This window comes from Bison bison, unplaced genomic scaffold, assembly GCF_000754665.1.
Source record: "Bison bison bison isolate TAMUID 2011002044 unplaced genomic scaffold, Bison_UMD1.0 scf7180017864270, whole genome shotgun sequence".
Taxonomy (NCBI): domain Eukaryota; kingdom Metazoa; phylum Chordata; class Mammalia; order Artiodactyla; family Bovidae; genus Bison; species Bison bison.
The window spans coordinates 11,374,113-11,389,348 of record NW_011494842.1 but is presented as its reverse complement, the minus strand read 5'-3'; the positions used below and the strand labels follow the sequence as shown (position 1 = coordinate 11,389,348).

Sequence of the window (15,236 nt, the reverse complement as noted above, 5' to 3'; positions counted from 1 at the left end):
AGGATGTATGGGCTTCCAGTACAGAGTTCACTAACTCTAGAACAGCAGAGTTCTGACAGCCACATGACAGATGTGCTTTTGGGCTCACACACATGGAAATCGCACAGGACGGGCTGGTGCGAATGGTGGTCCCATCTTCCTCAAGGCCCTAAAGCAAAGGAGTTAATGAAACTCACACAAAGCTCCCCTCTGAGAAGAGGTTTTCCCAGCAGTAAATCAGTCTTTTAAAATCAAATGAGAAGTCAGCAGACCAGCCCACATTTTTAAAATATCTACATCTGTTCAGCGTTACCAATTATTAAAGGAATATTTGGGACCGGGGAGTGTAAGCCAGGTCCTACTCTTTTCTCAGGATTGGAACCTTTGCATTCACAGAGAATATTCAATTAGCAGATATTACATGCTCATAACTCTTATGGCAGAGGACAAAGAGAGATGTTTTTATAGAAAACAAATAACTACAATCAGTGCTTCCATAGCAGACATTGAAATCAAGTGTGAAAAGCTTCCAGGCCTCCATCTCTTTAGGAATCGGTCTGCGGTGACCCTGATCCCACCAACCCATCTGCTCCCAGTCCCTCTAGTGACCGAGAGCATCAAGTGGACCATCTGTTGGAGGAATGATGGGTCCTAGAAATACAGATATGCGCCTGAGTGGTGTTCCCCAGGGTGGTTAAATTGCTATTCCCTGGGACTTCCCTGGCAGTCCGGTGGTTAAGACTCTGCGCTTCCAATGCAAGGGCCGAGGGTTCGATCCATGGTCAAGGAACTAAGATCCCACATGCTGCCCAGCACAGCCAAAAAATAATTGCTCTTCCCTAACTCTACTTCTAATAGACTTCCTCTTAGAAAGTCTTACCTTCCTGATTATCCACAGCCAGCAGAACCCGTGGGCCTGGGCTCTCCCGTTTTGTTCACTACTTCTCTTATCAAGTAACTCTGCCAACCCAGGGCCCTAGTGCTGCAGCTGGAAAAGTCCAGAAAAGAAGGGCTCAGGACCACCACTACCCCCCAATAACACAAGCCTTGGTCCAGCTCGGCCTTGTTAGCCAATGGCAAGTAGCTTCTAAGCCCAAGGACTCTTGATGACTCGAATTCCCTCAGCTGCCCCAGAGTGTGGGAGTTGATGCCGAGTTGCAAGAGGAGACCATCCGTGGCTCAGACGTTAGGGCCACTTAGTAGGAGGGATGTCTACCCCTTGTTGCCAGCATGTCTCAGCTCTGCCCCCAGCCTGGGGATAGTTGTGCTGCCTGCCTGTGACAAAGAAATGAGATGTTGGCACATTAATAGGATATCTGCCCTCCAGTAAACTGGAGCATGTGAGCCAATTCTTAAGCTGGATTTTTCAATAGGAGACAATTCAGATAGAAGTGCAATTGAAAATCGCTATATTTTCCAGGCATGACTCATCCTCACAGTATATAATAGCATGAAGAGAGAGGCTGGAAGCCCCATGCTTGGCTAACTCCAGTGCCCAGGCACCACCTGGCTGACTTTCTTTTGTGACGGGTCCCTCATACAAACTGAATCCCCTGTAGCAGGGTCCCATTCAGTAACAAAAGAGTAAATCAATGGGGAGGTCAGCCGCAATTGGAAATGAAGTCGTTGATAATGTGAACGAAACCAAGAAAAGCAACCCCGTCACTCAGTTGAATCCTTTAGATAGAGATTAGAACAACAATACCACACCAACAGGAAAACTGGACCAAGAGCGTCCAAGAGCAAATCTAACACCATCATCTGGAAATAAAGTCCACCCCAAATAGGAGTTCCCTGGTTCCTGTTAGACTTCAGTTTTAACCTTTATTATTTTTCCATTTGTTTTTTGTATTTACACCTTGTCTCCTAAACTAGAATTATGAACTCTGAGAGCAAAGATTAGATTAGAATCTTCTCAGTCTCCCCACAGTTTTTTTTTAAAACAACGCTAGCCATAAAAAAGGTATTCAAAAAGACTTTTTTTTTTTTTGGCTTGAGAGTGACAATTTGAAATTGTCTTTGAGAAACCTTAGCAGCCCAGATGCTGCCTGAGAACTGCTTGCTAGAAGTAGGTGAATGTAGCAGTGGCTTCCTGTGTCGGGGAGGAACCCCTTGGTGGGCGACAAGAGGGCAGCCATCTTGATGGGGAAAGGGGACACGATAGAAAGGAATTTCGGTATTTTAAAAAGTGTAATAGAAATGAACATTGGATCTTCATCACCATATAACAGAGGCAGCCAAGGTGTCATATCAGGAATGAGTCAACAGAGAAAGGAAAGGACATAGAACCAGTCTTTATGATGGGGAAGCGAATTGGACGTTCACTCCATGAATGGGCAACACATTTTTTTTTATGTTAATCACCCTAGACAAGAAGACAAAGACTGAAATGTGGGAAATAGCCCAAAGGCAGGCAACATAATTGCAGGGAGCCGAGCAAGTAGCGGTTGAAGTGGTATGGGGGAGAGATGACAGCACCCTCTCAGAGCCGGTGGTGCAGGGTAAAGCTCAGTGGGATGTCAGTGTAGGTACTGAGGACAGAGAGGGGGCAAGACTCCAGGACTGAGTGAAGGGGCTGATGGAGAGAAGGGCAAAGGCTGGTGTGGTGTGTAGGTTAGTGGCATGAGCCCCTGGGTGAGTGTGGGTGCCAAGCAGCGAGGGGAGAAAGGCAGGGAGGTCTTCAAGGAAGGACCTCAGCCCTGCTCTGGATCCCATAGGTTTTAGTTATCTGCAGGGCATCAAACAGACAGAAAATAAAGCAGGACTGAGATCTGGGAGGTGTCCAAAGAGGTGGCCAATGAAGGCACTGGCCTGAGTGGAGTGCCTAGAGAGTGGGTGTCGTGAGGAAAGGGTCTAAGACTAAACCCTGACCACTGAAGAAAATGAGAGTGTTGGTCACTCATTCATTTCCAACTTTGCAACCCCATGGACTGTGGCCCACCAGGCTCCTCTGTCCGTGGAATTATCCAAGTAAGCGTACTAGAGTGGGTAGCCCTTCTCTTCTCGAGGGGATCTTCCCGACCCAGGGATTGAACCCAGGGATCAAACCGAGGCCTCCTGCATTGCTGGCAGATTCTTTACCATATGAGCCGCCAGGGAAGCCAAACCCTGACCCTTACCAGCATCTAAGGAACAGATTGCAAAAGAAAAGCCTGAAAAGGAGTCTGAGAAGCAACAGTCAGGGAGAGAGGGGGAAAAAAAACAGGAAGATACATGATGAAACGTGGAAGCCAATGGAAGAGAATTGTTTTCACTCTGCGGTTCTCTCACAGTAAATGAATTCTTTTGTCTAGAGCTCAGGCGAGGGCAGGAAGAAGGCGAGGGGGTGGCTCTGAGGGAGCTGGGCTGGGGGTTCTGGAGATGCAGGAGGACCAAGACAGGAATGCAAAGCCATGTCTCATTGCTGTTGACTCCCCTCCTTCTCCTTCAGGGCTGGGCTTCCTCAGGCAAGAGTCTGTCTTGACAACGCAGGAGCAGGAAAGCATGTGGGTGAGGTGGCCTGGGGTGGCAACAGCTGCAGAGCGAAGGAAAACGGTCTCTCAGAGACGGCTCAGCCCTCAGCCCACACCTCTCTAGTGGGAAAGCCCTTTTTAGCTCGGCGCTGGGCTGCAGAGAGCCTGGAACAACAGCCCACGGCTTCCCGGCCATGTCTGCCAGCCCGGCGTGGGGCGGCTCTTTGAAGACGGTTGACCACAGCACTCAGCAGCTCCTCGCCACGGGCCCCACACCCCGACACATGTGGGTGACCACCAGGGAGGGCGGGGGGCTCCCTTCCATGCCTGTGAGGGCTCCTCTGCGGAGATGGCCCTCTGTGCCTTCAGAATCTTCCCTTCTCCGGCTCTGTCCTGGTTTCCTCCAGCACTGATATAAATCTCAACAGCTTTGCAGCCTTGCTCTTGTAGTTTCCTCATTCCCAAGAATCTCAAGCTTCCAGAACTCTGTGAAACAGGCCATCAGAGGCGTCATTCACTGGGCTGTGGAGGACTATCAAATGCCGTGAAACCACAGGTCCTGAGGATGGACGTGGTACCAACAAACAGTTAGAGCCCCCCCGCCCCCCGCCACCTCCACATGGCAGAGCTTAAAGGATGAAGATAGTCCTCATTTGAGTGGCCCAGACAAAGCCTCAGTCTACCTGCCCAGGGAACAGAGGCCAGACTGAGGCCCCAGAGCCCAGCACAGCGACCCACCCATGTTACGAATGTTTGCTGAGCTGAATTCAGTCTGCGTGGCATCCAGTGGGCTTGTACTCTTCTCCAGAAGGCAACAAGCCCTAGCTGCAGAAGGGACGTATGTCGTCTGGGATGAGCCTGAACACTGTTAATAAGGAGCCAGGGTGGGGAGTCCCAAGAAACCTAACACTGAGAGAAAATGTAGTCCCCTTCCCTGGAAACTTCTGTCGGCAGTCTCCAGCCAAGCAGACATGGTCGGAAAATAGCAGTGATGTAATTCACGCCTCTTTCCCAGCCAGCCCAGAGCATTCTGGGCACTCTGAGCTTCACTTCTGGTCTTCCCGTACCTGGGAGCCCTCTTCTCCCCACGTCCTCTAACAAAATCCCGCAGGACTAAAGTGCTTATGGATGAAGCAATAGCACATCTGGGATTTACTGGGATCCAGAAAGATTTGTGGATGGAGCAATAACATTTCCTAAGGACCCACTGTGTGTAGACCTAGGCAGCGTGGTTTTCCTAGAGGTCATTTCTACACTTGTCCAGCGTAAGACTGGGCTCTCAGGGGGCTTCTCAAGAATACCTTTTGGAAAATAGAAAGGCGTCATTAAGTAAATGTCAACACAGCATCTGGGGGACTAGTATGCAGCCATCTAAAGATAATGGGAAAGTTTCTAAGAACATAGGGAAGGACTTACAATGCTAAATGAAAAAAAAAATCAAAGCATAAAATCATATATATATATATACACGTATATGATCTTAACTGTAACAACTGGCTAGAAAGAAAATTAGATCTCAGATTAGGTCTATTTCTGGGTGGGGAATAATGAGGGTTTTATTTTTTTTATTTTGATAGTTCCAAAATGTGGTTTAACATCATCTATAAAAAAAAGTAAACAAACTTTTTTCTGGAAAAAGCCAGATAGTAAATATTTTCAGCTCTTCAGGCTCCATAGTCTCTGTCACAGCCGCTCAACTGCCTTTTGCAGTGTGAGAGCAGCCTTAGACAGTAAACAAAGGAATCCATGTGGCTGCGTCCCATGTGACTTGATTTATAGAAGCTGATGATGGCGTGAATCTGCCTCATGACCAGCCATAGTTTACCAGTCAGAAAAAAAAGACAAAAGATCGGAAAAAAAAAGTTCTTTAAATATTCTTTGACTCTAATATCTTGGTACTATGATTAATAGAACACTGCACATAAGGCGTAGAGCCCTGCTTTACTCTGGCTTCTTTGTATCATAAAACATTCGAAATCAAAAGTCGTAAATTAGAGACTATGAGAAGGAAGTTCTACACTGAAGAGAGGAGTAAAAATTCATGACACCAGTAATTAATACAAATTTTATCTCTGCTCTTAAGCCAAATGTATTTCATTCATTTAAATTGTCTTTTTATGTCCCTTTCCATGAAGTTTTATAACAGAGACCTCTCAGAAATCTCTTATTTTTAAAACATAATTTAGGGTGAACAGAAAAGGTTAAACTCTCATTTCTTCTTTTTTTCCCCCCTCCAGATTTGCTGAAGCTAAGGCCCTGGGAGAAAGCATAAACGAAGCAAGAAGTAAAATTGGTAAGCAGATGACACTCTGTGAGCCTCTTTCACAGGCCATTTTCCTGGTGAAATCAGGTCATGATGTGCTTCCAAGCAGCCGTGAGGACCAGTTTCAGGAGGTCCCTGCCAAGGAGGTTGCTTTGAGAGCACCTCTCCTTGGAAGTTTGTCATCTCTCCCACCATTCATCAGGGAAATCACTTTCTTTTGTCTAGAACTTGAACTGTGCATCCTCATGCAGGCCTGAGTTTGAGCATCCCAATGGGCAAGTTTTGTCTGTCCCTGGTGTTTTCCAGCAATAGCTCAACTGGTCATAACTGTACTATTGCAGCGACGGTTCACATTTTTAAGGGACTGTGGAACACTTTCACACCTCCCAGAGTTATACTTATCATTTTTGGCCAGGTGTGCATTTTTCAGCACCATTTCCTCTCTTTCAGTAACTAGGAGAATGAGAGGCAAAAATGAGTCACTCTGCCCTCCCAGGACTTGGGCTGCCCAATGGAGCTCCCCCAGTTAGGTGAGCATCCCTGGAAAAGCGAGATTAAGGCAAGAGGCAACCTCGGTAATACTGTGCCTCAGATCTTTGTCAAAGTGAGAGGAAGACGCTTCTTTCACCCGAAGCTAGAAGACACACAGAGACCCATCTCCCAGGCTGGGCAGCTTCACCAAGGGGGTCCCTTGTGGCTTCGTCTCTGTGCTAGCTAAGACAGGAGTTATCTGGTACAGCTGACTCCTGTGTCCCCCTCGTCCCGACCTCTCTGCTCTCGTAAGTGAGGACAGGACAGAAGGCCACTCTGAACGTCCCTTTTGGCTTTTCCTACAAAATATGGCAACTCACAATAGCCTGGGGTCGTTTCAGTTAGGGAACCGGGTAGCCCTGCATCCTCCACTGTGGCCTGAACAAAGAACTGAGGCCAGCAAGCCCCGAGCCACGCCCAGCACCAGGACAAGGATCTCTAGAGTCTCAGAGGTTCTTGACTTAAGGTCCAGCAACTTGGATGCAGGGAAAATGCACCTTTATTTTCACTAACCTCTAACTGCAATTTAGCGCTCCGTCCAATGATGAAAGTCAGCAGCAGGCCACAGTAGAAGTACTAGCACCTGTCACAGTGGAAATTACCAACATTTTCATTTCACAGCACAGTTGGCAGACATTGTAAAATATCTTTTATACTCATCAGTGCTTCAAAATTACAGTAGTTATTAGACTCACCAGTAGACCTTGTTATTTAATGCACTTATATAAAAGCACATATAGCTATTTCTATTCACAAAACTTTTTAAAATCTTGGTTAACTATTTCAATGTAACTGGTCTCTCTTAAAATCCTATGTAAAACTCCCTTCTTGGCTTGAATTCTCAAAACCCCTAAAACCATATGAAAAAAAAAAAAAACAAAAACTGAGGGTCAGGAGCACTTTTCTAGAGATAACATTTATAGTTTATCGGACTTTCATAGCGATCAGTGACCCAAACCAATGACGAGGGAAGGGGAAACAGGCCTAAGTGGATTCAGAGCCAGCTTGTCAGAGCCATCTGACTCGAAGGACCTAATGGTCTGGTTTCACTCCTGGGGAGACAAGAGGGGAGGACATTTTATGAATCATTTCTCCCCAAAAAGTGACATAAAGTTTTGCCCTTGGAAAACATCTAACTCTCTAAACCAAAATCAAACTGTTCCAACACGAATGAAATATACAAACGGTGGAAGACAACAATGGCCCATTCTAATATACTTAGTGTTTCACTCTGAGTACAGTGTGTTTCTGTCACAAGTAATTTTAAATTCTCCATAATTTTGATGCAACAACACACATTGATGGATCCAATTTGCCATATTTCTTGAGATTAGGCAAATCAGAGGCTGCCCCACAGCTGCCCAGGCCAGGGATCTGAAGGCTGTAGTTGGTATTCCAGACAATATGTCTGTAATTTACACACAAAAGGTCCAGATGTACTAGAGAGAGCCCTGGGCAAATAAACCTTTGTGTTTTCTGCATAATAATAGAGTTCACAGCAGAGTTAAAACTCAAACATTTATTGCTAATGAGAAAGTGGCTGGTAGTTCAGTGGTGCTAATAAAACCAATGTCACTCTTAAGTCATTTTATGCAAATAATAGGCTTAAGACCCACCTCCTGGCCACCCATCTTTCAGATGCGCTCTTGATACGAGGTGGGGCCAAGGCAAGTGGATCACTGAGACTCAGCCGCCTTATGCAACAAGCCCCTGACAGCGCTTGACCACTGTGAGGAGCCCCCACCACCAGCACCACTGCATCTCAGACACAGGGTTAAGACTAAGGAAGTACAAGGTGGAACTTGTACACATATTTAAAATTTCCGAGGCAACTTTGAAGGAAACTGGTTTCAAGAGATTTACAACATTACTGAGTGCATTTTTTCCTAGGAAGAAATTAAATCAAATGGAATTTTCATCCCCCTACAAGTCCTTTAGTGAATCTAACAGCCTGGAGGTGGGAGCGTGGCACGGATGTGCCATGACGTGCGTAGGGTGATGACTCAGCTCAGCTCCCAGGCTGGGCCACATCCTCTCTCCGGACCCTCGGGCTGAAGTGAGAAGCTGGGGGCGCACGTGCAACTGGCCTGCCGAGGGGAGAGGGAAGCTCTGTCTGTGATCTACACAGCTAGCCCACACGCTTCGACTGCAGGTTGCCACTGTCTTCTCGGGCAATTTGGTTTTTCTCTGATGTTGTGATCCAGAGCTGCCACTTGAATTTCATTCTTTTTTTTAAAGAAATACATTATTTTTTCTAATTTCTGGCTGCACCAGGTCTTCATTGCTGCACACGGGCTTTCTCGAGTTGTGGCAAGTGGCAGCTGCTCTCTAGCTGTGGCGCTCAGGCTTCTCTTTTCGGTAGCTTCTCTTGTTGCCGAGCGTGGGCTCTAGAGCGCCCGGGCTTCAGTACTTGCAACTCTGGGGTTTAGTTGCTCTGAGGCATGTGGGATCTTAGTTCTTGGACCAAGGATCAAACGTGTGGCCCCTGCATTGGCAGGCAGATTCTCAACCACTAGGCTACCGGGAAAGCCCATGAATTTCATTATTAAAAATCCCTAGAGTTTATTAGTTCGGGAGCAACCATATAATATCTAATTTTCACATGGCATAATCATTCAACCAAAATTTCCCTGTTATTTTCTTTTCTTATTACAAACCAACCCAAACTGAGTCGATTAAACTCTTGCCACAAGCTCTTTTCTTCGTCATTCTCTGTACACCATTTACATCAGTCCTGATGCTGAAACAAGTTAAAGTCAGAAATGGAAGAAATGACTAATTTCTTCAGGATCTCCTCCCCGAATAATGAGGTCTTTGTTTTCAAAAGGAGAGTCATTTTCATTGCATTTTCCTGCCCCATACTCAATAGCATTTAGGCCACTTCCCATCATAGGTTCCATCACACATTCATATACACCCTGCCTCCACTGATCATATCTCTAAAAATGCCATTAAACCGCAGGAAAAGAAATAGATGGCTTCCAAAGCAGAGGCACAATCTAGGCCGTTTTTCACTTATTAGAATCCTGGCGTTGGCTTCTCTACAGCAGTGTGCTACCTCTGGCAGCATTGTCTTTGGCCTCAGAGAACAATGAATGGCTGTTCCTTGGCATGAGGCCCACGCTCGCCCAGTCTGGGAACAAGCAGCTTCAGAGGCAGGTGAAATAGCCTGACTGACTCGTCTTGGCACCTCTTCACCCTCCACAGACCCCTCTAGGCCTAAGTGAAAACATCCATCAGAGGATGTAGCACAGAAGGGTTTTCCCCAGGGAGCCAATCAGTGATCACTTCAGAAATCACAGGAAATGTAACAGAAGTAGATGTCAGTGAGCAGGGAAGAAGAAAACCCAAATGCTAGAAAAGCTGACAGAACATTCTGGAAGTTTTCCCTCTCCTGCTTCACCTTCAAACAAGGACCGCCAGCCCACCATTTGAACAGTACCCTTTTAAAAAGTGTTTCTCCTGCGCGTCTGGGGTTTGGGTAGGTCATCGCTCAGATCTGGGTCTCCATCAGCAGAACTCGTGGGATTATTTTTCCATTGTGCATCTTCTGTACGTTCATCTTCTTCTGAGGTTTACTTCTGGACCTGCCCGTGCATGTTGGCTTCTAGTATCTCACCCTACATCCAGATTGTCTTGTGAGGCTGTGAAGGCCTCAGTCAAGTCTATTCTCTTGTTACTATTTGTCACCAGCTCCAAATAACTGCACCCACTGCAGCTTCATGGAGCACTGACGCTGGGCCGTGCCAAGAACTTAGCAAGCGCATTATCTCATTTAATCTACTCAGAGAAGAACCGCAGTCGATACATGTGTCATAGATTCTAAAATACACAAGTTTTACAGTCTTGACACCTCTGAAGTCAGGAAACATTTAACAATCCATTGGCTGTCTTTTCATTTTAAAAACCTCTTTAATGAGACCAGATCTTACAGCTGATGTAGCCTAGATTCTCTGAAATATCGTATGATCGTTATTTTGCAGATTTTTAAAAAATGGAATTTCAGGGAGGTGGCCTGCTAAGTGGCCAGTCTGGGATCAAAGTGCATTTTTGTCCAACTCCAAAACTTTTAAATACAGTATATTATCTCCATAAATTCAGATTTACCTGCCTCTGAAATTTTCTGAGTTTAATATTTCACTAAGCTATTACTCAGTTTTCCTGAATCTTGTTGCCCTTCATTTGATATGCCCAACAAAAGGCTCATACTAGACCCTAGCTCGTGCATATGGAGCCCAAGAAGATGAAAAGGGTCTCTGTAACATGGTTAATGATTGGTCTTTCACCCAGTGGAGCTCAGTGGCAAGGATGAGTGGGTTTGACACCCAGCCTGTCCTTGCTCTCCATCCCTCGTGCACTGGCCCACAGTTGCACTGACCCTTAGAGAGGGGTGCCTTTTTCTAATTTGCAGAAAGGTGTGCTGCAGACCTGCAGCAGCCCTGGAAGGTTCAGTGTCCCACATGGGTCTCAACTCTCATTTCCAGTGGTTTGCAAAATAAAATAGAGGGGTCGTATGTTCAGGCTCTATACAATTCCAACTGAGTGCACTTACTGATGCTTCAGAAAACATGAGAGATTTCAAATCACAAACTTAGATGAGGTTTAGTAGAAATGGGTGTAATGAAGTACTTATGCTTAGGTACCAAAACAAGCACCAATCAACTGGACCAGAAAAAGCCTGGTTAAGGGCAGGCAAAGAAATCATCAAGGGCCACAAAATTAAAATATGTCACCATAATGTGAAAAAATGCATGCTCTCAAAATTAAGAAATGCGAAAAGTCAAGGTGACACCCTTTCCCTCTGCCCAGCATTTCCATGTGTGTGCACTGCATTTCCTGGGAATTCTGCCTGTCTACGGGAAAAGAGATGGTTCAGAGAAAAACAGTAAAGTCATGATGAAAATGTTACAAGGGGGATTTTTTGCTTTATTAAGTAATTCGTCACATGAATTTTAAATAATAAGCTCTGTTTGCACATTAGTTTGATTTTTTAATTACTCTTATCAAACAAATTTAATTAATTTGTGTTCAATTTGTATTGGCCAGGATGTTTGGCTGTAAGCATGAGAGGAATTTTATTGTCTCATGAAAGCAGGAAATCCAAGGAATGCATTTGGCTTCATGTGCACCCTCCTCCCCATCCTCCACTCCATCCTCTCCCCCCCTCTCCCTCTCCTCTCCTCTCCTCTCCCCTCCTCCCAACTCAACTGGGTTCTCTGGGAGTCTCTCCCAATTTAGTGGGAAGGTGCTTCTCAAAGGTCTAAGCTAATGTGGACCATAGCAGGGGTCATACAGCATGATCCCCAGGGCCATACAGCATGATCCCCGGGGCCATACAGCATGAGGTGAATGGTGGCCATGCAATTGAAGTTCCTTCTGTATTTATAGCCACTCCCCATCCCTCACATTACTTACTGCCTGAGCTCTGCCTCCTGTCAGATCGGCAGTGGCATTAGATTCTCTAGGAGCATTAACCTTCTGTGAACTGCACACGTGAGGGATCTAGGCTGAGGGCTCCTTATAAGAATCATCCTGAAACTGCCCCCACCCCTACACCATCTGTGGGAAAATTGTCTTCAACAAGACCAGTCCCTGGTGCCAAAAAGGCTAGGGACCTCTGGATGATAGATTCATAATCCCAGTAAACAGAGTCTTTTCCAACACTGTTGGCAAAAACCCCTAGAGGGGGAATGACCGGTCTGGCTTCTGTCGTGCGTCCATCTCTGAAGGAGACCCTGCATCCAGGGAGTGAAACGTTCTGATTCACTGGTGCCACATCCTATGTCCCCTCCTCAGGACTCAGCCCACCTGCTCCATAGAAGCTGAATACAAGTTTTAGGGAACTGAAGAAGTCTCTGTCTCCAAAGGAAGGAGTACTGGGCCGACAGCAATCATATTCACTACAAACCTCTAAGGTATTGATCTGCGGCTTGAAACAGGATACGTCTGTAAAGGAATGGATAGTAGTTCCTATGAGGGACCAAAACGCTTAGAGTTATTTATCCTGGAAAAAAAGGAAGCTGTGAATGAGGGATTTAAAAACTGGCTTTACGTCCCGGTGACTCTGCTGTAATGGAATAAGTGCAGTCACATACTAAAAAAAATAGCAGGGATTGTAGGAAGATTAAGACTGGAAAGACTTCTCAAAGCCCACGCAATTTTAAAACTAGTGCTCTAATTCAACCAATTACAATCCTAATAAAAAATAATGATATAAATAAAAAGACATGTTAAATTTCTAATGCATAAGGAAACACGATGCAAAACATCCATTTTTCTCCCAAAACAAGGCTATCGTGATAGAAGAGCACATAGGAAGGTCTGAGGGCTGAGTTGTGGAAATGTGAACAACACATGCACAGACAGAAGGGCCCCACAAGAAGAAAGAAGCGCTTCCTTCTAAGAAATAGCACTGGCCACACTGGACTCAGAGGAGGCATGTGGGGAGAGGGGCTGGGTTCAGTCCTGACCGTCCCCGCTGCCCCCTGGGCTCAGCTCTGCTAGCTTCCTTTGTATTTAACAATCTTTTCTTGAACTTTCTAGAAAAAAACGCCCTATGTCAACAAATGAACCTGTTGAATGACACTGACTCCAGCTCCACCTAACCAATCCCATGTGAGTGGTTCCTATTAAACATAATCGTTTGAGGGCACACTGTGTATTACTTGGTGTTGTGCAGAGGGATCAGTAAATTGTAGCTCATCTTTAAAGAGACTCAAAAAGGAAGAGATGATTTTCAGTTGTATTGAACCTATAGCTGATCATGTGAAACAGACATTTTGTCAGAAAAGGTGACTAACAGAATATAAATTCTCAGAATCACTAAAAGCAGGATAGATTGGCACCTTTTGAGATGACTTGGTGTATCCAAAGATGAAAAGAGTAGAAGTAATATTTCTTAAAGTCCTTCCCTTAACAATTTAGAATGTTGAAATTCTAAGACGTGCAGTTACCGGAGTGACAACCCATAACCAGTATGACTGATATCTTCATAGACTTGATTGAATGTTTGCTGTCTTAGTTTGGAGATCAGACAACAACAGCAAAATGATTTGAGCAAGCTGGAGGACTGTGGAGTGTATTAACTGACAAGAGGTAACACTAATAATTGTCACATATAAAGAAGGAAGCAGTGATTTGGTTGGAATGTCAGCCAAAAAAAAAAAAAAAAAATTGATGGATGGCTGTCTCCCAAGACTCCTGACAGAGTGGTCCTACCTTAGTGAATGAAACAAGGTCCAGGATCTGGCCCATGCAGGGTGAACTCAGGAGGGCTGTCCCCTGTCAATCATACTCACTATAACCTAGAGAGGCAGTCTGTTAATTTACCATGGAGGATGTTCTTTTATAGACAGGAACTCTTAAACTGCCTCTGTCCAAGGCCTCTTCTCCCAGGAACAAAATAGATTCGTTACTGGAAGGTTAGTAAATAAGCATCCCCAAGCACAAAGGGAGTCAAATCAGAGAAGTGTTTTGAGAGCAAGGTTCTCACAGGCACGGTGAAGCCCTGCCAGGCATCCAGTGCCCAGGGGAGTGAATATCCCCACAGAGATTCCAGGCAGCCTCCACCCCAGCCACCTCTCTTCTGGGCACAATACACTTTTCTCCAGAAGAGACAATACCATATGCTAGGTTTCTACTTCAGTTCAATTCAGTTCAGTCGCTCAGTCGTGTCCGACTCTTTGCGACCCTATGAATTGCAGCATGCCAGGCTTCCCTGTTCTTCACCATCTCCTGGAGCTTACTCAAACTCATGTCCATTGAGCTGGTATGCTATCCAACCATCTCATTCTCTGTCGTCCCCTTCTCCTCCTGCCTTCAATCTTTCCCAGCATCAGGGTCTTTTCCAATGAGTCAGCTCTTCGAATCAGGGGGCCAAAGTATTGGAGCTTCAGCCTCAGCATCAGTCCTTCCAATGAGTATTCAGGCTTGATTTCCTGTAGGATTGACTATTTTGATCTCCTTGCTGGCCAAGGGACTCTCAAGAGTCTTCTCCAGCACCACAGTTTGAAAGATAAATGCCAGTACAAAATAAAAAGTTTTTTTAAAAAAAAGAATTAGAAAACAACAGTTTCTCTAGACTCTTAACTTATAATTTCAAAGTTGACCTACATTATTTTCTTTAAAGTGAAATCTCAAAACATCCTGTCTATCCATGCTGTGTATCCATCCATTCTTAGTCCCTCAGTCATGTCCAACTCTTTGTGACCCCAAGGACTGAAGCCCACCAGGCTCCTCTGTCCATGGGGATTCTCCAGGCAAGAATACTGGAGTGGGGTGCCATGCCCTCCTCCAGGGGATCTTCCCAACCCAGGGATTGAACCCAGGTCTCCTGCATTGCAGGCAGATTCTTTACCAGCTGAGCTACAAAGGAAGTCCCCTATGTATTCAAATATAAATATTTCAAATAGCCACAGATAAAGAAAATGCCTTGGATTATTCATCTTTGAAGACTGTCACTCTGGTATTCTCTAAGTAGATGCTTTCAAAGCCTCCTGTCAATGACCTGCTCCCTCTGATATCTCCTATTATAATACACCCCGGCGTATGCTCCCCACCCTCAGCCACAGACCTGCTCAGTGCAGTGGCTTCCTCTTGGATTTACCTGCTGACCGACTCTTCGCCTGACAGTGAACTTCTCTTTCATATACATAAACCAATTCAAAGTCAAAAAATAGTAAGATTTCAGGGAGAAATATCAATAACCTCAGATATGCAGATGACACCACTATTATGGCAGAAAGCAAAGAGCATCTAAAGAGCCTCTTGATAAAAGTGAAAGAGGAGGGTGAAAAAGCTGGCTTAAAACTCAACACTCAAAAAATGAAGATCATGGCATCCGATCCAATCACTTAATGGCAAATATATGGGGAAACAATTGAAACAGTGACAGATTTTATTTTCTTGGGCTCCAAAATCACTGCAGATGGTGACTGCAGCCATGAAATTGAAAGATACTTGCTCCTTGGAAGAAAGCTATGACCAACCTAGACAGCATATTAAAAAGCAGA

The 15,236-nt window shown here is 45.3% G+C and overlaps 1 protein-coding gene across 1 annotated transcript in view; it reads left to right on the top strand.

Annotated features, from left to right (window-relative positions):
* LOC104994977 (kinesin-like protein KIF6) overlaps positions 1-15,236 on the top strand; it is a 296,967-nt gene that overhangs the window by 211,240 nt on the left and 70,491 nt on the right. The window contains exon 10 of the mRNA XM_010848702.1: positions 5,669-5,724. Within this exon, the coding sequence (XP_010847004.1) occupies positions 5,669-5,724 (56 nt within the window). The remainder of the gene's footprint in view (positions 1-5,668; positions 5,725-15,236) is intronic.